Consider the following 23,255-nt stretch of genomic DNA (forward strand, 5'->3'; position numbering starts at 1 on the left):
TTCAGTTGCTTAGATAAATGAATAGAAGAACAGAAACCATCAGGAACTTGAGGAAAGAAAAAACAGCTTAATTAATTAGCTCTGTGCGAGGTTATATTTTTCTTTCTATTAAGTATAGTTTTAATCTACAGTGAGCATATTAATGCCCATATCTTGGAAAACTACTTAATTAAAAGCCAGTCTTTTCCATTCAACAGTGTGTGAAACACCTTCCAGAAATATCATCATCTTTGTTTCTGGAAGACTGGATATTTACACTACTTCATGCACAATCCTTTAAGATATTAAAAAGGAGAGAAGGGAGAAAAAGTGGCATCTCCATCATGACAGTATATGAAACACAAAGATAACAGTGTATCCACCATAGCATGTGTACTACACAACTATGAGTGAATGTATATAGATGGCTGTAAAATGTATTTCCTTATTTGTAAAACTGCTCAGAGTAATTTTGTGACATAAATATGATCAGCACTGGGGTTTTGTGAAGAGAGAATGAGACAGTCCCCAAAGAAACCAAAGAAAAAAGAAAAGGCACTTCCCTATAAAGCCCAGCTGGAAAAGAACGGTTACTTACCTGTTCTTCGAGATGTGTTGCTCATGTCCATTCGAATCAGGCGTGCACTGCATGCACCACGTCTCCGGAGCGGTTTCCCTAGTGGTACCCGTAGCACCGGCAGGGCACCCCCTGGAGTGGCACCGCTATGGCAGAGCATAAGTACCCCTGCCAGCGCTACCCCACCTCAGTTCCTTCTTGCTGGACGCTCCAACGAAGGGGAGATAGGGGGGGAAAATCGAATGGACATGAGCAACACATCTCGAAGAACAACAGTTACAGGTAAACAACCGTTCTTTTATTCTTCGAGTGGTTGCTCATGTTCATTCAAATCAGGTGACTTCCAAGCCAACCCCACCTAACGGAGGAGGGCTCGGAGCACCCAGAAAGAGAAGTCCACGAAACTTGAACAACCCAAACATATTTATTCAAGTAACAGAACACAATGTGGTACAGAGAAAAAACACACACACACACACACACACACACACACACACACACACTTACAACACAGAGCTGAGGACCGCAGAGCCCAACCCTGCGTCCTCCCTGGCCTGCTGTGTCAACGCATAGTGCGCCGTAAAGATATGCACCGACAACCACGTGACTGCCCTGCAGATTTCAGTAAACTGGAACCTGTGCCCCAAAAGCTACAGAGGACGCCTGCGCCCTGGTGGAATGTGCTGTAACCTAGGGCGGGGCCTTCCCGGCCAGGACATAACACTTCCTGACACACCCCACAACCCAACTGGACAACCTCTGGGTCGAGATAGGGAGTCCTTTCATTCTGTCCGCAAAAAGCAACGAACAGTTGTGTGGACTTACGAAAGGGTTTCGTTCTATCGACATAGAAGGCTAATGCCCACCTAGCATCTAGGGAGTGGAGCACTTGCTCCCTAGGAGAGGCACGGGGCTTTGGAAAGAAAACCGGGAGGTAAATTTCTTGAGACAGATGGAACGGTGACACCACCTTAGGGAGAAAAGCCGGGTGAGGAGGGAGCCTCACATTATTCTTCGAGAACACTAGGTAGGGAGGGTTTACAGTTAACACCCTCAGCTCGGAGAGACCCAGCGAGGGTCGTAAAGGCTACAATGTACGTAAAGGCTACAATGAACACAACCTTCACAGAGAGGTGCTTCAAAGAGTACGTGGCCAGCGGCTCAAAGGGGGTACGACACAAGTCTAGACAACACGAGGTTAAGGTCCCAAGCGGGGAGAGGGGGTCTAACCGAGGGGTTCAACTTATCCAAACCCTTAAGGAACCTTTGGACCACAGGGTCAGAGAATAGAGAGACTCCTGCCGACCCAACATGGAAGGCGGAGAGTGATGCCACATGGACTTTGATAGAAAAGGTAGAGAGCCCACCGGACCAGAGTTCGAAAAGGTAGTCCAGAATGGACAGGACAGGTGCACAGGACGGGTGCACCCTCCTTCTGGACGCTCAAGACGAGAACCGCTGCCACTTGGCTGCATAGGACCTCCTGGTGGATGGCTTCCTGCTACCTAGTAGCACCATCTGCCCCTCCTGGGAACATTCCCTTTCTGGTTGCGTCAGCCACGGATAAACCAAGCCATCAGGTGGAGAGAGCTGAGATTTGGGGGAAACCATGAGCCCCCCCGTCTCAAGGCTGGATCAGGAGATCCCAAACCGGTGGGAGCGTTATAGGCTCCTCGCTGAACATATCCACCAGGATAGGGAACCAGAACTGCCTGGGCCACTGAGGGGCTAATTAGGATGACTGTGGACCTGAAGGTCTTGACCCTGGTGAGAACCCTGGGAATTAGGGGAAAACGGTGGGAATGCATAGAGGATGCCCGCCGGCCACGGCACGGTCATGGCATCTCCCCTGGAGTGGTCCCCCAGCCACAACAGGGAGCAGTAACTCTGGCACTTGGTGTTGTGTGCCAAGGCAAACAGGTCTACTAGGGGACAACCCCACCTGTGGAAGACGTGATGAAGGGCCGAATCCTTGAGGGACCACTCATGGGCTCCGAAGGACCTGCTCAGAGCATCGGCCAGCAAATTTTTGCACCCGGGCAGGTACTCTGCCTGCAAAAATATATCATGCGCTATGCACAGGCCCCACAGCCACAAAGCCTTGCGACAGAGGGGAGGCGACCGGGCTTCCCCCGCCTGTTGATGTAGAACACAGCTGCCATGTTGTCCAGGCGCACCAGGATGGAGTGGCGCGACTGCTTTGTCAGGAAGGTCTCGCAAGCTCTCCTGACTGACCTGAGCTCCCAGACATTTATATGTAGGGTCCACTCTGCAGGGGACCACAAACCCTGGGTCCTGTGACACTCCAGGTGCGCTCCCCAATCCAGGTCTCAAGCGTTTGTGACCAGTGTCACTGAGGAGGGAAGTACGGTAAACGGAACCCCGCTGCACACCACAGCCTCCTGAGTCCACCACTGTAAGGAGGCAATTACCGCTGGAGGCACCGTGAGAACCATGTCCCAGAGACCCCTGGACTGGTTGAACGCCTTTGCTAACCAGGCCTGCAGCGATCTGAGCCTCATTCGAGCATGGCGTACCACATAAGTGCATGCCGCCATGTGTCCCAGCAGTCTCGAGCAGGCTCGGGCAGTCGTAATGGGGAACCGGGTTAACTCGGAGACCAGCTCCACTATGGCCAGAAATCTGTTCCTTGGGAAGAATGCTCTCACCACCCTGGTGTCCAAGAGAGCCCCCACGAATTCGAAGCACTGACAGGGAGTCAACGATGACTTTTCCTTGTTCAGCATGAGACCTAGTCTTAAGAAGAGAGTCCTTGTAAGGGAAACACGAGCCACCACCTTTTTGTAGGATCGGCCACGAATTAGCCAGTCTAGGTACGGAAAGACGTGTACCCCCTTTTTGCGGAGGAACGCTGCTATGACCGACATGCATTTTGTGAAGACCTTGGGTGCTGTCGAAAGTCCAAAGGGGAGCACCGTAAACTGGAAGTGACGGTGGGACACTATAAAGCAGAGAAACCTTCTGTGGCTGTGTAAACGTCCTTGAGATCGAGAGTTGCATACCAGTCTCCTAACTGTAATACTGGGATAATAGAGGCCAGGATTACCATTCTGAACATGGATTTCACCACCGTCTTACTGAGGTTCCTGAGGTCTACAGTGGGACGAACCCCGCCCTTGGATTTTGGGACAATAAAATACCAGGAATAAAACCCATTGCCCCTTAAGTGTGAAGGGACCCTCTCTACTGCTCCCTTTCGGAGGAGCGCTAACACCTCCTGGCAGAGAATGCCTTCGTGAGAGGTGTCCCTGAAAAGGGACAGGGCAGGCGGGTTGGAAGGGGGCGAGCCCAGGAAAGGGATAGTATAGCCATCCCTGACTATTCTCAGAACCCAGGCATCGGTGGTGATTTCTACCAGGTGCAGGGAAAGTGGGATAACCTGGCCCCAAACAGGGAGCCGGGGGGGCGGGGGAGGAAACTGGTGTGCAACGCTCTAGAGGACCATCAAAACGGGTGCTTGGACTGTTGAGAGGGGCCCTGACCAAACCCATGGGGGATGTCCCCTCTCAGGCAGCGACGACAAGCTCTGGACAAAGACGGGGCCGCAGCGCGAGGATGGCATCTTCAGTAATCCCCAGGGGGGACCTGTGACTGCGTTCTCCCCTGTTGACTATAGGGAAGCAGATGTCACTGAGGGTGTGTCTAGACTACATGCCTCCTTCGACGGAGGCATGTAGATTAGCCAGATCGGAAGAGGGAAATGAAGCCGCGATTAAAATAATCGCGGCTTCATTTAAATTTAAATGGCTGCCCCGATCTGCCGATCAGCTGTTTGTCGGCAGATCGGGGCAGTCTGGACGCGATGCGTCGACAAAGAAGCCTTTCTTCATTGGCACAGGTAAACCTGGTTTCACGAGGCATACCTGTGCCGATGAAGAAAGGCTTCTTTGTCGGCGCATCGCGTCCAGACTGCCCCGATCTGCCGACAAACAGCTGATCGGCAGATCGGGGCAGCCATTTAAATTTAAATGAAGCCGCGATTATTTTAATCGCGGCTTCATTTCCCTCTTCCGATCTGGCTAATCTACATGCCTCCGTCGAAGGAGGCATGTAGTCTAGACACACCCTGAGGAGCCAGCGTGTGGATCCCCAAGGACTGGAGAATGGGCCTCGTGTCCTTGAGCGTATAGAGCCTCGAGTCAGTATGCTCGGAGAACAATGCTTTGCCGTCAAAGGGCAGGTCCTGAGTAGTAGTCCGGACACCTGCAGCCAGGCACCACGGCACATAACTACACCCAACACCATGGTACGGGCTGCAGAGTCAACAGCGTCCAGGGAAGCCTGAAGAGCTGTGCAGGAGATAGTTCTGCCCTCTGTAGTCATAGCCCCAAATACTTGGCGCACCTCGGCGGGGAGTTTATCTTTGAACTTATCCATCGCCTGCCAGGTGTTATAGGCGTATCGACTCAGCATTGCCTGCTGATTAGCAATGCGGAGTTGCACTCCACCAGTGGCATACACCTTATGCCCCATTAAATCGAGGCTTTTGGGCTCCCTAGCCTTCGGGGATGGCTCCTGCTGCAGAAGCCTCTCCTTCTGGGCCACGGCTTGGACAACCAAAGATCCCGGAACAGGCTGGGAATATAGGTGCTCGTGCCCCGACTGCGAGACATAATAGCGCCTCTCGACTCCCTTTAAGGTAGGTAGGGGTTAAGGAAGTCAGGGTCTGCCACAGGGCGTTAGTGATCTTAGCCACAGTTTTGTTGAGTGGCAAAGCCAAACGGGCGGGCGCATCGTTGGACAGGATGTCTATCATCGGATCCGTGTCCTCTACTAGTGGCTCCACTGGGACACCCAGGTTGGAGGCCAGATGCCAGAACAAATCCTGATGCGACTGAGCATCCATGGTCGGCATCGCCGGTGTGGGATCCGCTAAGGCCTCATCAGGAGACGATGACTCCGACTCCTGAATCGGCACCAGATCCAGAGCAGGGCCGGCTGGACAGGCACCGCTGAGTGCGGAAGTGGCTCTGGCACCGAAGCCTGTGGGTCTCTAGCGGCAACTATGGTAACAGTCCTCTGGGGCGAGGGAAGGGGTCGTGACAGTGACGACGACGGGGGCACTCGGTGCCCGGAGATACTGCGGACAGGGGCACAGGCCCTTGCCACTGATGGTATGCCCACAGTGTCCAAAAAGGCCAATGCGACCGAGGCAGCCAAGTCTGTTGCACGTGCAAACAATCACGCCGGTGCCGGGAATGAGATCTATGCTGTGACAAAGCCCTCGAGGACCCCGATGTGAAAGAGCCCACATCCGAATCTGAAGAGTAATCAAACCTGGACCGGGGTGGCGCTGATGATGAGTACCCCGTCACCATTGGGGGGGCGAACCTGGCCATGGATTCTGGCTTGCCCGCATGCATGCAGTGAGGTCGTACCGGTGCCAGAAAGACAGGCTTCGGGCTCAACTGTGGTGCAGAGGTTGGTGCTGGTTGCAGGCGCGGAACTGCAGAGTCCAACTGCCCCAGAGGTGGCACCCCTATCGGTGCCGCCGTGGGCACCATGGTGGGTAGGACTGAAGGCACAGGAGCTGTGGTGGCCGCCCTAGAAGGGATTGGCGTCACCGGCAATGGTGGTACCGACATGGCCCACAAGGCCGATGCCGGTTCTTGAATCAGTGCTGAAACTTGAAGAGGTGCCGAAGAGGCTGGTGCCGATGACTGTAGCAGCACCCCGGGCAGGAGGCCCGGTGCCAGTACTGCTGACGGCGCTGTTGAAGGTGCCACAAGGCCTGAGTAATACAGCACCAGCACAGCTAGGGCCGGTTCTGGGAGAGGTCCCAGCACTGAAGGAGGTCGAGTCCAGTCAAGCGCCGGGTGAAGCCTGGGAGCCTGTGCTGAGACTGGCAACGACGTAGAGGATGGTAGTACTGGTCCCACAGGGGACGGTCCTGCTGCATACGTGACCGGTGCCGACCGATCCAATCGGTGCAGAGGAGAAACCGGTGCCAATATGGCTCCCGGCGTAGAAGACGGAGGGGAGGTAGTGAGGATAATCAAGTCCTGTGCCGACTCAAAAGCGTCCGGCGTCGAAGGATGACGCGAGAGTAGCTGACCCGGACTGGATGGTCGGCCCGCTCACTTCCACCACACAGCAGCACATGGAGACGTCTACACTGGCAACTCGAAGCGACGGTGTAGGCCCAACCTGGACTTCCGGTTCGGAGACCTACCCCTTGAAGTCTTTAGTTTCTTCGGTGCCAAGGAGTGAGAATGGTGCCAAGCCCTTGGTACCAAAGTCCACACACAGGATGGGGCGTCGCGCGTCAACGCCAGCGCACTGCGCACCGTGGAGTAGCCAGTTGGTGCCGGTTGTAGAGCCGCCTCCATGAGGAGAAGCTTCAAACGTGAGTCTCGCTCCCTCTTCATGCACAGCTTGAACGACCTGCAGATCTTACAGGGGTGTGCTAAGTGGCCCTCTCCCAAACACTTTAAGCAGCTATCGTGAGGGTCTCCCTTAGGCATGAACTTAGCGCATACTGCGCAAGCCTTAAAGCCTTGCGGCTCTGGCATTCCTCACCCCCCGAAGGAGGGAAGGAAAACAAAGAACTCGCTAACTAACTGATTAAAACTATTTATAACTATTTACGAACACTACACTAAGAGAAATGGGAACCATTAACTACTCTAAGAGAGAGACACACTCCAATGACCGTCACGGGTGGTAAGGAGGAACTGAGGTGGGGAAGCGCCGGCAGGGGTACTTATGCTCTGCCATAGCAGCGCCACTCCAGGGGCGCCCTGCCTGCGCTACATCTACCGCTAGGGAAAACGCTCCGGAGACGCAGTGCACGCGGTGCACACACCTGATTCGAATGGACATGAGCAACCACTCGAAGAAGAATATAGCCTCTACTCCAAACAGAGCGTAAGAGCTCTGCCACACAAGCATCTTTCCCTAGCTGATGCTCCAAAGGTGCTCAGAAGAGAAGCTCTCTCCTGAGTCCCTTTTGGTGGTGTGCTGCAGAGCAGCCAAAGGCAGTAAGGCTTTCCATGCACCTTACAAGCAGGTCTTAAGCTGTTTGAATAAAGCTCCCATTTGGTGGGAGCTGTGTATGTCATGCTCTCTTCCTGCAAACCTTCCTCTCTCCTCTCCCCATCCTCACATAATTTTAACATGAATAGCACCTCAACGAGAGTTTAGTTACAAGTAGGGCGGCAGTTGACTTCCTGGAAGCCGGTGCTGGCAGGGAACCAGTTGGCTCCCACCTGCCCCTTCACATTGCTGCATGTGATACAGAGGCAGCAGTGCTGGGGTGGAGGGAGGACAGGCGGCTCTCCGGGAGCCAGTAGGAATAGGGAGCTGGCCTTTAAGTCAGCTCCCCATGTGTACTTGGAGCCTGCATGTAACTGTGAATGTTAATTGATGAGACCAGAGTTACATTTTCACATCTCTAGCAGCAGGAGGGAGGATCTCAGCTGTGCTGAGCCTTACCACATCATTCTACAATTCTTAATACTTAGTATAGGTCTAGTGCAGTGGTCACCAGCCAGTAGATTGGGATCTACTGGCAGATCTTGGAGCCTCTGACAGGGGATCCCGACTGGTTTGGCTGGGAAGCTCTCAAGTGCTGGCACTTCAGTTGCCCCTCCACCCATTGTCATGCTGCTCCTGTCCTTTGCCTTGGAGCTGGCCCCCTGGCAGCCTCCTGCTTGTTGTGCTGGGTGTAGGAGGGAGAAGGGGGGGGGGTGCTGATGTCAGGGTGTCCCTCTCCTCCCCCCCCACTCTTGTACCCTAGCTCCACACAGACAGAAGGGGATAGAGGAAGCTTGGCAATGCAAATCTCTGACAGACACAGTGTGTGACACTCTCACAAACACACTGTTCTTCACTCTCATCTGACCCAACACATGTGGAAGTGTTTCTTACTTTTTACTGCTTGCAAAGTGCATTATTTGTGTTTGTTTTTACTGGTTTGTGCATTTCATAATTTTCATTTCATTACGGGGGGGGGGGGAGAGAGACGGTCTAGGTGTTGGATATTAGGAAAAACAATTTCACTGGGAGGGTGGTGAAGCACTGGAATGGGTTGTGAAGCACTGGATGTGGAGGAATCTCCATGCCTAGAGATTTTTAAGTCCCAACTTAAAGTCCCGGCTGGGATGATTTAGCTGGGCAGGGGGCTGGACTCGATGATTGTATGGCTCTATGATTTCTCTCTTATGCATAAATTTAATTATTTGAATAGTGGGTTCTAAAATGTCTAACCTGCCATGGCTGGAGTAGTTATCCCTATGGTAACTGCTGCTCCTGGAAGTGGGAGGCATGTCCCTTCAGCTCCTAAGAAAGGCAGAGCAGGGGGGCTCCACATGTTGTCCTTGCCTGCAGACACCAGTCCTGCAGCTCCCATTGATCAATAATGGGGAACCGTGGCCAGTAGAAGCTGTGGGCTCAGTGCCTGTAGCTGAGGGGCAGCACATGGCTGGTACACGCCAGCTGCTTTCAGGAGTGGTGCTGGATCAGGGCAGGAGTAAGCCTGCTTTAGCCCCCCTGCTCCACCTGGAAGCTGTCTCAGTTAAACGGTGCCCAGACAGGGCCTGCTTCCTGAAGTCCTGTCCCAGCCCTGAACCTCCCCCTACACGCAACCTCCTGCCCCAGACGGGACTCCCCCTAAACCCAAACTCCATCCCAGAGCTTGCACCCTGAAACCCCTCCTGGAACCCAATCATTCACCCTGAGCCAATCATTCACTCAGAGTCCTTCCCACTCTCCAAACCCGTTGGCCCAAAACCAGAGCTTGCATCGCAACTCCCTACCCCAGCCTGGTAAAAGTAAGTGAGGATGGGGGATGGAGTGAGCAGGGTAAGGCCTTGAAAAAGGAGTGGAGCAGTGGCGGGGCCTCAAAGAAGGGGCGGGAAGGAAGTGGGACAAGGGTATTTGGGTTTGATGTAGATCTTACATTGCACTTAAATTGAAAAAGTGATCTTGTGGTTAAAAAGGTTGGAGACCACTGGTCTAGTGGGCTGCACAGCACAAGAGCACGGCCTTTAATATTCATTCTTTGTCACTGACCTTTAGATACGCACTGCTACCTGACTGACGTATCAATTTGCATGTGGATTTATATTTTTTAAATAGCAACAAACACATTCCAAAGGACCGATAGTAAGCAGTTGTGCAGCAAAACTGGTCTTGTTTTTGATCAGTAAGTGATATCTGTAAAACTTCTTAATATTAGGCTCCTCAAATTCTTTGTAAAGTAGCACAAAACCTGTTAAAAACTTTAGCAAAGTTGAGAGGCTACAAGCATGAGGATAAGATGTTTAAATCTCTAGGCAGGTGTTGGCCATCCTGGGCTTTCACCGCTTACCAAACTAAGGGAAGATGTTAAGCAGAAAAGAGAACATGAAAAATTAAACTACTGATTAAATAACCAGTAGTAGTTTTAGATGACCTCTACGCAATTTCTTATTCCGCATATTACCTCAATTATCCTGCTGTCTACAGGCATGGTAGTGCTGACCATATGGACATTCGGGGTGGATGTAGATCTCTGTCTTTGGGAAAGGGAGCCCTCAGAGGAAGGATTTGAAGTGTTGAATGTGAAGGCATGAGGCGTAGAATATCTGTGCTGGGAGCTAACATGAGGAGAGGGAGAGAAGTCACAGTTCATTTTTCCTTCTGTACTAGTTGCAAATTACTGTATAGTGCATCCTGCCTAAAAACAAAAACACACAAAATCCTAAACAAATGATTAGTACTACTTGCTGAATGAACTATTTAGCCAGTTGGATTAATATATTTAACCCTTTACAAAATCAAAGGGTTTTAAAAACAAGATTTTAACAGTTGGCAATACCTGCCTGGCACATTCAGCAGCAATCTGTGGTATTTTCTCCATTATTTGATTTATTACACCTCATTTCAACTTCTGCTAACTCATACTTAATCAACTGTTAAAATAGCCGCTCAGTCGCAATTAGTAAAATTTAAGTAAGACCCTTTTTTCCAAGACTAGGCAATTTATGGAGTTTAAGAAATAGTTTTAATTTGCCGTGAGAATTATAGTTTGGGGAAGGGGAATAATTGCTGGGACTGCTTACTAATCACACAGAAAACCTGACAAGATAGTCATGAAATACAAGCTAAAAGATGCATAATACAGTTCTCCAGAAATCAAAGTGTTTGTGTAAGAATGTAATTTCTCTAACCTATGACCAAACACTGGATTACAGCTAAAGCAAAGAATTATTAAATCAGGAATAAAGGCACTCAAATCCTTGTTTACTTTAATCACATGAATAGCCAGACTGAAGTTAACTGTGATTATTTAACAAACATTACAAGGATACATCCCTAATTCATTTGCTATTACTCGGGTTGCAAGTGGGATAGGAGGTCAAGGAGGAGTGGAAGGAATAAGAAGGACTTAGTTACTACTGCAAATCCCGCAAAAGAAAATGTTTTAATCTAGCATGCTGGGATCCCAGAAATGGGCTTACAGCACTCATAGGGTACGTCTAGACTACAGTCTTTTGTCAACAGACGTTTTGTCGACAGATATTGTTGACAAAGCTTCTGTCGACAAAGAGCATCTAGACTACATCCAGTTCTGTTGACAAAGCAAGCCGCTTTGTTGACATGGCAGTGTAGACGCAAAGCACAGTGTAGATGCAATAACGCCTGTAGAAACTGTAGAAACCATTTCATATTTAGCTAGAAGCCATCTTGTATAACAGAAACCATTTCAGCTTTTCCTTCTCGCACATAGACCAGAGTGAACTTTCTGTCACCCCGTGAGAAGAGGCCTCCAGGATGGGCTATTGGAATGTGTTAATTGGGCTGGTTCAGACAGGAGAGGTACTCCCTCGTAACTGTCCGCCATCTTGTTGATAAGGCTTTGTTTTTCCTAGTTTAATTGATGATTTCTGTAATTCGATGCCCTGACATCAGACTGTTTCGTTAAGGGTATAAAGATACTAGGATTGATTGTATTAGCCAGCCTTACTGGGACCGGCTCTGCTGGGACCACATTTGGCTCACTTTGCTTTACTGATCAATAAAACTGTCTGTTTAGCCAAGTAAACTGAGTGAAGCCTTTGCTTTGACACGCCTTCTGTCGACAGAACGCTGTCAACAAAAGGCATTATTCCTCTTAGAATGAGGTTTACAGCCGTCGACAAAACTGCTGAGTTATGTCGACGTTATGTCGACAGAACTCAGCGGCAGTGTAGACGCAAGTATAGTTTTGTCGACAAAAGTGGACTTTTGTCGACAAAACCCTGTAGTCTAGACACACCCCTAGGGAGGAAGTTGAGGGTCATACACTTCTGACCCAGACCAATCTCAGCAGCCTCAAACTGCAAGGAAAGTGAACCAAGTCAGAAGTAAGGGACAGAAGAGATACTGCATTAAATAATATGAATTTAGCATCTAAATCCACACATTTTCTTTGATTTTCAGAATTTCAATGGTGTTATATTTTCTTTAAATTGTTATACACCGTTTCTTTTTTAAACCCCTGTACTTAGGTTAAACAACAAGAACATATGGTGGTAACAAAACTGATGATGTTTTAAACACTTCTATATAGGACTAATCCAAAACAAATGAATCTGCCATATTTGCATATGTACTACACAACTGGCTGAACTCTAATGGGGCTATTGGCACAATACTGTCTGAAGGAACCTACATACTAAAGCGTATTACTTTTTGATACTGAATCTAAATGATCCAATTAAAAACCTCTAAACTAAAAATTCAAAGCCTACAATCTCAGGTGTAAACATCTATTGACCACAGGAACTGCAGGAAAGGGGGAATACTACACACTTTATTTACAATTTCTATATGTAATCAAATATTAGTATTACAGAAATAAAACTCAAGTGATATTGCTTTAGTGCATTCTTTTTCCATCACCAGTATTACATGATCATTCAGTATTAAATCTATACTTCCCAAAACAAGAAGTAGTGGAAATAACTTACTTAACAGGCATCCGGGAGACAGACTCACGCATCCGTCGCGTTGTTAAGGGAGGTAGTGAAGGGACACCACTATCACTGTTATTTGAATTAGGGAACAATCTGAAATATCAATAAAAAGAATTACAAGTAAGTGCTACATTATATCCTGATCAATGCTACAGAAAGAGTTATGATTTTAGGTTTCTGTTTTTGGTGGGCAAGCCTCAAATTCTTGGTGTGCGCCTGCACAGGTGCACACCTTACAGGAAACACTGATCAGATCTGCATCAAAATGACAGTGGCAGTGGGGAAGATGGGAGATAGTTGTAGAAGTTTTAAGGGAACGGTGTGTTTAATGTTCTGCCAATAAAATTTAATCATTCAAAAAAAGAATTTAAGGATAGCCATCAGCCAGAAACTGAAGAGACTGCTGCAACTGCCAATGAGAAACATTTATGCAACATTTAAGATTTAGATTAATAAAATGTAAATGTAATATTTTTTTTGTGTGAGCGCGCTTGCAGCTTGATATAGGTAATGAGTAGTATGTCCTATTTCCTAAATTAATAAAAATCAGTTATCTAAAAAATTACACAGTATATCTTCTTAAATGTTGTAAAATGACTGAATCTGAGATTCTTCAGTCACAAGGATTCACTATTTGTATTAATAATTAAAAGCTCTTACAAGAGTTGCCTAATATTGCTCCAATCCACACACATGATTGGGACTTTAGTGCTGCAGTGTTCATGGAATTTGTAGCCACATGTCTGACACCGGAACCCATTTAGCAGAAACTTCTGGCATATGTCACAGAAGGCAAGCTTTAGAAATGTTTTCCGAGCCTAGAAAACAAGTTAAATGGTTAAAATGTACACACATATACACAAACGCCCTTATGATATCAGTTCTGTCAAGTGACTCAGATGAATACCTAAGGAACTGGCAAAAATTAACAGTAAAATCATGAATGAAAATGTAACATTATAGAACTGCTCCAAACCTAACACTGAACTTAATATTATACTTGAGAAAGTTTGTGGATTTGTGTTATTATGGATAATGTATAGACATTTAGTAAGCTCTTCATCTAGCTATTTAATACTGAAATATAAGTTTATCCTTGAAAGACTGAGAGCACCATCTTGTGACAATAACATGCTTGGAACTTTTGGCACTGACTGCAATGAAGGGAGTTTTAGACCCATGGTGTCCAACACACTAGCTACTAGCCACATGAGGCTATTTAGTCAATTGAGTGTGGCTGTTTGACTTGAACAATGAGACTATTTGGCCAGTTGTGTATGGCTAGCTCGCTACAGCAGTAGCCACAATAGTGGCTACTGCTTCAGAACTGGTTAAACTCCATGGGTTTAGACCCTTACTGTAAAGCACCAAGTAGATCACCTTGGACCTTTTTTTTTTTTTTTTGAGTAGTTATAGAATTATGTATGTATAAGTTATCAATATGCTATGCACAAAAGAATGCTATTTTGTAGTTATATTCCCTAAGGCAAATTTATTTTTATGTGAACTTTGGTGTTTTTAAGCATCTTGACATCTCTTTTGCAAAGCAAGGAATACAACAGTCCTTTACCCAACAATGTAAAATGAAGGCAAAATTCAAATCTGGGTTCCTGCCCATTCTGGAATAAACATTTTTCACTTTCTGTTCTGCTTGGTCATAAATTAGTCCATTTCTGATCTAGACCAGACAGAACAATGGATCAAATAAATGGGGCTTCATTGTGTCAATCATAATCTTTCTAACTGACACAATCTGCTAAGCATTTTTCTAATCCGGCCAGATGGATCAAAGAATGAAACCCATTCGGATACAACATTCCTATGGAAACATCAAATCCTGACAGAGAAGATTGGAATGAAGTTGCTTAAATAATGCATGGTCATATTGTGGGGGAAAAACTGGCCATATTCCCTTGACAGAAGGAAGAAAGGCCTTGAAAACTAGCCCTACTGCTCTTTAACTTACATTGTTAAAAAAGAAAAACAGACAGTCTGTTTTTAAACAGGCCTCTATAACAGACTATACAAGGCCCACAATGATAAAAACATTGAGAACCACGGGTCCAGCTGATATCTTCAAAACAAGAGAACATGCGTGCCAAAGAAACCACGAATACTTTCTCTTTGTATAAGCTGGGGTGAGGAACATTTTGTGTGTCAGGGGCTTCTGACCACAGAAAAATAAATTGGGGGATGCACAGAAAAAAACAACCACTCAAAAAAACCCTGACTGAGAAGCAGAAAGACACTTGCCACATTGCCCTAGCACATCAGAGATGGGAGCGCGGGGGGGGGGGTTGCTAGTAGATTTTGAGGGGGCCCCCTACACTCTGGGGTAGGGCTAAAAATGAGGAGTTAAATGTGTAGGAAGGAGCTGCTGGGAAGCAGGCTTTGGGTGTGGGGTCTGGGTGGGAGGGAGGGTTCACGAATGGATTGGGGGTCTGGGAAAGTGGTAGTAGTTTAGATGAGCCCTAAGGGTATGTCTAGACTACACCAAAGTGCCGAAAGAGGAAAAAGCATCCAGTCTCGCTTCTGAAAGTGAAAGTAGTTTGGACATGCTTATTCGGCGAACCCCCCCCCCCTTTCAAAAAGCTGCGTAAACCTCATTTTTTGAGGAAAAGCAGCTTTTCAAAAAGGGGGCAGGAGTTCACTGAAAAAGCTGCATCCAAACGACTTTCACTTTCGAAAGTGAGATTGGAAGATATTACACAGGAATTTGCATATCCTCTTTCGGCACTTCGACGTAGTCTAGATGAGCCCTTACTGTAAATGAAAGAGGGTGTTGTCACTCATTCTTGGCCATGTCTGGAAAAGAGAGAAAAATCACTGAGATTAGGTGACCAACACCTGTAAATAATCTGAGGTTGTATTGCCATTCTACCTTTATTAATTAATGTATTTTATTGGAAGAGATGATACTACAGCACTGAGATCTAAAGCTGCTTTCCATTTTTAGGAAGTCAATTGAATGAGCCTCCTGCATTCAAAATACAAAAGAAAACAAAAAACTTACAAAGTTGTGAGTTGTAAGGGGTACATGATCAAGGAAATCTACTTGCAGTTCCTCTCCAATCAAGGTTGCAGCATCAGTATTCCAATCCAAGCGTGTTTTTTTGCTACAAAGGATAAAAAAACTAGACATGAGAATAAACAGATCTATTCAATAATTTAAATTGCAATACATGCTTGTGTAACATGAAAACAAATACAACCATCCTCTTAGAATGTGTTTTTTAAACACAGAATTGTGATTACCAATTTTTCAGCAATAGCAATTCAACTAAGTTACATGAGTTATCGTCAGGGCTTGACAAATAATGTAATCTACTCGCCCGTGGCGAGTAGATTACAACCCGGAAGAGCTGGCGCAGAGTGATCTGCGCATGCACGGAACGCAAAACGGCACGAAACCGCGCAGCTGGCGAGCAGGGCTCGCTGCCGCTTGGCGAGCCCTGATCATCGTCATATCTTGATTACTGTTTTTATACAATATAAGGCATACAGATCCTATAGGGATTGTTTCTGTAGAATAGGAATGCAAAAGCTTAACCAGTGGGTCTGGGGGATACCACAGACAGGGCCTGCAGCAGGAGGCCACTCCAGACCAGCCACAGTAGCAGAGGGCATCGCTTTAGCCTAGTTGGGCTGAAGCGACCCCCCCCTTAACCAGTTAACCAATTACACAGGATTTTACAACCCTATTGTAGAAATATCTTAATAAAAATTGTCAAATTATGAATGGCAATTTCATAGATTCATAGAACTCTAGAACTGGAAGGGACCTTGAGAGGTCATTGAATCCAGCCCCCTGCCCTCATGGCAGGATCCAATACCGTCTAGACCATTCCTGATAGAGGTCTATCTAACCTGCTCTTATCTCCAGAGATGGAGATTCCACAACCTCCCTAGGCAATTTATTCCAGTGTTTAACCAACCTGACAGGTAGGAAGTTTTTCCTCATGTCCAACCTAAACCTCCCCTGCTGCAGTTTAAGCCCATTGCTTCTTGTCCTACCCCCCAGAGGCCAAGAACTGTTTTTCTCCCTCCTCCTTGAGACAGACACCCTTTTAGATATCTGAAAATTGCTATCACGTCCCCTCTCAGTCTTCTACTTTCCAAACTAAACAAGACGAATTCTTTCTTTCAGTCTTCCTTCATAGGTCATGTTCTCTAGACCTTTAATCATTCTTGTTGCTCTTCTCTGGACAGTCTCCAATTTCTCCACATTTTTCTTGAAATGTGGTGCCCAGAACTGGACACAGTACTCCAGTTGAGGCCTAATCAGTGCAGAGTAGAGCAGAAGAAGGACTTCTTGTGCTTTGCTCACAACACTCCTGTTAATGCAGGAGTGATATGGAAACCATATGTGCTTTTGCTTGAGAGTTACTTGAGATGAATATTCACAATGACGGTCTCATAACTGTGGCTTAAAAATGCACTGAGGTATGAAGCCAGTACTTAAACTTTATGAGATACCTTCACTCCCTCAAATTGCAAAATAATCATTTGGTATTTAATAGCAGCATCACTCCCCCAGTCCTACAAAACACAAAGAAATACCTGAGATGAGATTTAAATCCGTAACATTTTAAAATTTCCATAGGAAATTATAACCATAAAACTGAATACTAGGACCCTTAATTGAGGGAGGTGAGTCATCTTCAAATGGAGGAAGAAATTTTTACTCAAATTTGAACAATCTAGCTTTATTATAATTGATATATCAAACAAGTCTGTAAAAAATCAGCTTATCAGGTAGTTGACTACTCGCTTACATCCCTATGTGGGAGATGACCTGAAAATCCCACTTCAATGGAACACAGACTTGGAGGTGATGATGCACTCAACCCTGGCCCCTGTACTGGAAACACCGCAGGACCCTGCCCCTCAGTGCCATGTACACCTGGTAGCAGGGATGAAAGAGTTTAATTATTTAACCAATAAGCTAATGCTTATTGGGTTCTGTTAACATGTAAACTCAGCTAATGGGAGCCCACTGGAAGCAGAGCTAGCTGCCAGGAGCCAGTGGTGATGAGGACAGCTGGCATGAGCTCAACGATGGCCAGGAGCCTGCCGCAACTGGGAGCCCATGGCATGCGGCTGGTTACTGGGACCTCACTGACGGCAGAGTCCCTGGGACAGCAGCTGGTTATCAGGATCCTGGGAGAGGGGCGTAGCCCACAATGTGGGACAACACCCAAGAGCTTAGGGTTGAGGGGACCCCTGCAGGACCCTTCCTTCCCTGCCCCTACATCCCTGTAAAATGTTTAACCCTGTAACTGACAGAGTTTTGATCAGTTACACAGTAAAATAGTTTTGTAACTTCTTTACATCCCTACCTGGTAGAGAGACCCCATCCAAGAAGATCTAAATATGGAGGGGCTTAGTGGGGGGGGGGGGGGGGTGAGGAGAGGAGAGAAATTGAGGTGTGGGGCAATCTGGGTGCAGGTGGATGACTGGAAGGTTTGGGGTAAGGAGAGGAGGAAGAATCTGAATGCACAAGGGCTCCGTGTGGGGTTCTTATAGCCAGGGAAGGTTTCTGGGGATGGATCTGACTCAGCCCTGGCTGCTCCTTGCAGGGGAAAAGGAAATCCTGTACTCCCGTCTCCAGTCTAGCTAGAACTAGCAACTGAGCCCAATGCAGAATAGGAGCTATTAATCAGTGTCTCTCCCGGTTCCCCTACCCCTGCAGTGATTCGCCACTTGACTGGCTGCTCCAGGCATCCAAAATTATGCACCCACACTGTTGGATAGGAGTGCATGACCAACCTTGGTCTTGAAGGTGCCGTTTACTTCCCCGTCAGAAACTCATTTTTCTGCAGGGAAGCAAAGAAATCTGAGTACACACAGCAGCACACAGAATTTAAATATAAACAAACATTTAATTTCTTACATCATTTTAGCATGGTTAAGGAGCGGCTTTTGGAAGAGGAAATGTAAGATGAGCGAAGAAAGGATGAGGATAGAGCCTTCACAGCCAACTTAGACCGCTAAAGAAATTAGCAAAAATGGGGCAAGAAACCACAGTTCTGCTAATTTAAAACCAGGATTTGAAAAATCCAAAAGGATGTTAAAACTATTTATCTGATCTTGTACACAGATTCTTACCTTTTCTGTTCATTGAAAAGTCGAAAAACTGCACAGCATTCTGGCTGCAGACCTCTGACTTTGAGTGCTTTCATAAGACAATCTTGCAGAGTCATCCCATTTCGAACATTTACCTGTGAACAACAGCCAATTTTAGTTTAACACTAATGAGAACAGAGAAAAGGGTTTAAAATACCACTTTTCAGATCTTCATATTCTACACAAGACTAGACACATCACATTCAACACACATCACTACAGTAAAACTAGCATTAGCAGCAGTTTTATTCATAGAGTTTAAGATTTTAAAAAATGTACCTAACATGCCACATTGACAACATGTACAAGTAATTCTAGGGACAATGTTAAAGCAGATTAACAAAAGATACCATTTCCTTCAGAATTTAACTGAACAAGTCCATCCAAAAACCCATCCAATACAGCCTTCCCTATGGTTGATGGATTAGAAACAAATGAGCCTTAGATCATACTCTTAATATAAACAAACCTGGAGGTGGGGAGGGTAATACACACACATATGCATGTGTGAGATGAATTCTAAGTCTTACAAAATCATCTTGCCACCAAAACAATGCTCAAACTTTCAAACACAGGAACTACAGGCAGTCCCCGGGTTACGTACAAGATAAGAACAAACCTATAGTCCCTAAGTTGAATTTGTATGTAAGTCGGAACTGGCTCCAGATTCAGCTGCTGCCACTGAAACTGACCAGGGGCTGACTACAGGAAGCCGGAGGCAGAGTTGCTCTGCCCCCAGCTTCCTGGAATCAGCCTGATCAGTTTCAACAGCTGCTGAATCTGGAGCCTGGGACAGAACAGCTGGGGCGCTGCCCGGTAGGTTCCCACAGGACCAACCCAGCAGCACCCCAGCTGCTCTACCCGAGGCATCCCGCAACAAAAGCCTGGTCTGCTGGGGGGGGGGGGGGGCGGTGCACTAGCAGCGCCCCCTCCCCCCCCCCCAGCAGACCAGGGAGACCCGAGCTGAGCCGCCCAGGCGGCGGGGGTCCCGCTGCCTGGGCGGCTTTGCTCCCGGGCAAACGAGCAAAGCCTCCCAGGCGGCAGCTTTGCTCGGGTGTCCATGGTCTACTGGGGGGGTCCAGCGGCTTTGCTGGACCCCCCCCAGCAGACCAGGGAGACCGGATTTACAAGATCAACATAGAATGGCACCTGTTATATTGTTTGGCATTACAGAGTTTAAAATCACTTGAAACACAGAGAGCAGCAGCAGTTGCAAGTTTCCATTTTATTCCATAACACAGAACTAGCTAAAACCAGCCAAAATCAGCTGGGCTAACCCCTAATGACCGAACTCAGTTACTATAACAAGATCTATCACTATGACAACCCAATACACAACAGCACCCAAAAGCAAATTTGCAGCCAATGCTAATAGCTCATATTGCTGCTTTCTCATTGCTTGCAACTTCAGAAAGGTCTTCCAATACAGCTCCTATAGAAAGCACTGTAATCTGTATGACAAAGGCACAGGCATCTTTGGCAAGGTCTCCCTTCAAGCTGAAAGCTTGGACATCTAATCAGATGTACATAGTGGTACTTTTTGTCCACCAATGCAATCTTATGATCCCAAAGCATCTCAAGTTGTGAACCTTCTTAACAAATGGCAGACTCACCTCATGTAAAAGGGAGCAGACCTGCCTTTGCTACTGTCCCTGAAGGTTAAAAAACAAACGACTATGTTTAATGGAAGTTATGGTTGCATAATGTGACTATTCAACTTCTGAGCTTCTGTGAGGATTTAAAACTCCAAGATAAAGAAAAAGTAGTCCTTCTAGAGATGTTAAATATAGTTCAATTAATTGACTAGTCGATGGATTTTTCATTGACTAGTTGATCAGTCAATAAACAGGGGAGCTGCAGAAGGGTAGGTTCCCGGTCCGAGCAGCTAATCCCATTATGGCTCTGCCTTTTAAATGTATTAAGAGCCAACTAAAGAGCAGCAGGGGGGGGGCAGTACTCTTAATACATTTAAAAAGCAGAGTCGCAGCTTCCAGGACTGGGCACAAGCCGAGAATCAGCTGATTCCCAGCTTGCGCCCACAGTCCCTGCTTCTCCCCTGCCCCTGTGGAGATGGTGCTGGGAGGCGAACCATCTTTTAAGCGGGCTCCCCCCAGCACTAGCTCCTGCATTATTTGGGCTTGGAATATGATGTTTTTACTTGAGGTTGAAATACGAACTACAGCTCTCCCCACCCTAAGTAACCTTTCCTGGAGTTCAAGTTTCAGCCTCCAGCTACGATTTCACATTCTAGGTCCTCCACAGAAAAAGCAATAAGTCAGAACCATATATTCCTAATGTGGAAGCAGGAAAAAAGCTTCTCAGAAAGTTTTTTGAGGTAGTTATATAAGCCAAAGGAACCACTCCAACTGCATTACAGTTCACTTTTGAATATTTGTCCATAAGAGTTCACTTGCAGTATGCAACAATGTACTTGCTAGGCCTTAATGCTTTGGTTTATGGCCTACTGTGTTAACAAGCCAGACAGACATGTTGTCTGACACACCCAGAAAAATAAATACATTTATGTAGGGAAATTCTACTGCAGTTTATTGTTTTTTTATGCTGGATGGAATGTTTTATTCTTGACACATGCAGATAGAACAGAGTACTGTACTGTGGATTGAGGGAGGTGCATTATGTTGATGGAAGGGACAAGACATGAATTAGGATTTCATGCAATGCTACTGAGCTTTAGCATATTGTTGGAATGCTCAGTTTGGGACAAAGACCAAGAGATGTTTAAGTTCAATATATATTCTTTTATTGTAGGAAACATGCTGAAGCAACCTGTGATAAAAATCATCATGTATTTGAGTTTATGTAGGCTAGGATAATTCTGCAACAGTATAATAAGTTAGGTTAACACACTACTGAAGTTTATTGCCATTAAATATTTGAATATTCTACTAATATATATGAGCAGACTGTATGATACCAGTTGAACCTCTCTAGTCCAGCAACATCCATGGTCTGGCATGATTTTAGCTGATGGAGGGTGCTCAGCTGCTCACTCCCCTGGGTGGACAGACTCCAACCCCAGGATCCAGAGGCTGATGCCCTATCCTTTATGCCATTGAAGGACCCATCCCACCATCGTATCATCACCGGAAATCTGATGAAGACATCATTAGATGTCCACTTAATCATGGATGCAGCCAAATTTCCTGCAGTTCCATCAAGTTTGTTTACAGCCACCAGTCCTGACTCTGTGCTGTTATTTAGTTATAATTTACCCCTAAATGTCTTGCAAAAGCCCAGTAAGCAGTGGAAGTGCTGCTGGTAAGGCTGCGAGACAATATTGACCTCCTGTGGTCCGGCAAATTCTCTAGTTTGGCACCAGTCAGGTTCTGAGGGTGCCAGACTACAGAGGTTCACCCTGTATCAGAATATAGTGATACTATTTTTTAAATATACAATTTAGGGTTAATAGACTGATAATGAATTTCCTCAACATTGACCAACCTTCCAGTTTTATTTAACATTACTGTTGCCACACATGCATCCTGGTGTTAATGGTAAAAGTCTATAATATTAGGATGCTTTAGTACTGCAGCCTTCTTTTGGTGGCATGTAGTGTCCCCCTACTGCAGGTCAAGACAGGAGCGAAGACTGAGACATGGCTTAGGTGAATAAATACAGACACACCTGAAGGATGGGGGTAGATACTCAAACATACACCCTACAATGGATCTCTAGCTGCCCAGACATACCTCCCATCTATATTGCTATTTTTACCCATGCCTTCCTGCTGCTGGAGCTCTTTCCCTGACACAGGTAAGTTTCTGGCAAGGGGGAAACCTTTCCCTACTGCCTTTCCATGGCCAGAGTGTTTGCTTGCCAGAAGCTTTCCCCACTGTCTCCCCTCTGCCAGAGCCTTTCATTGACACATGTAGCATTGATATACTGGAGTGTAGATATGGTATGTTTTTGACTGCAGCATGTAGTTATGCTCAGACTACAAAGTGTTGCCAGTAGAGTATAATGTAGACAGCTATACATGTGGCTTATGTAGACTTACCACTGTGCGCTGCTTGTTAGGCAAGAAAACCCGAATGGTGTTACTAGTCTTAGATGTATCTGAGAGCTTGCCATCATCAGAAGCCCGGCGTTGGTAGCCAGATGACTGACGAATAGTAGGTGAAATACAGTTTGATCCATCAAAGACAGAATCCTTGAATCCAAAACCATTACTGATGGTCTTCCAAGCTCCTTGAATGTGCTCCATTGATACAGCCTAAGGAACAGTAAAATCTGTAATGAAGTACAGACAAACAAAATTACAATATTCCCAAAGGCAAATCTTCAAGTAAATACAGTAAAAGACCAACCAAATAATAAATAATACCACCACCTGTGCTTTTATATATAGTATTTATCCATTGGCAGATCTCAAGTGCTTTACAACCAGGGTGTCATCTCTAATTATATTGTAAAAATTAGACAAAGAACATTTAAGCAGAATGCCATTGTCTGTGTATTTAAACAGACAATTTCATTTACAGCAAGCTCAGCTATGTTTATCTATGTTGATTTCCAAAAAAATTCAGATGTGCACGCACATTCCTATGAATCTCAAAAGCAGCATCTTAGGTCCATGGTTGCATTTCTGATAG

General features: G+C 46.4%; 1 protein-coding gene across 6 annotated transcripts in view; it reads right to left on the reverse strand.

The window, feature by feature from the left end:
* Nucleotides 1-23,255, reverse strand: part of RAF1 (Raf-1 proto-oncogene, serine/threonine kinase) — an 84,606-nt gene that overhangs the window by 34,273 nt on the left and 27,078 nt on the right. For 4 of the 6 annotated variants that reach the window (XM_075939643.1, XM_075939646.1, XM_075939642.1 and 1 more), the window contains exons 3-8: nt 22,661-22,893; nt 18,625-18,737; nt 15,530-15,632; nt 13,177-13,334; nt 12,511-12,609; nt 10,002-10,155 (exon numbers count right to left, since the gene is read on the reverse strand). In XM_075939643.1, coding sequence (XP_075795758.1) covers nt 10,002-10,155; nt 12,511-12,609; nt 13,177-13,334; nt 15,530-15,632; nt 18,625-18,737; nt 22,661-22,867 — 834 coding nt within the window. In that variant the 5' untranslated portion in view covers nt 22,868-22,893. The remainder of the gene's footprint in view (nt 1-10,001; nt 10,156-12,510; nt 12,610-13,176; nt 13,335-15,529; nt 15,633-18,624; nt 18,738-22,660; nt 22,894-23,255) is intronic. The other 2 variants (XM_075939645.1, XM_075939644.1) reach the window with 1 other exon arrangement.

This window comes from Pelodiscus sinensis, chromosome 11 (assembly GCF_049634645.1).
Source record: "Pelodiscus sinensis isolate JC-2024 chromosome 11, ASM4963464v1, whole genome shotgun sequence".
NCBI lineage: Eukaryota > Metazoa > Chordata > Testudines > Trionychidae > Pelodiscus > Pelodiscus sinensis.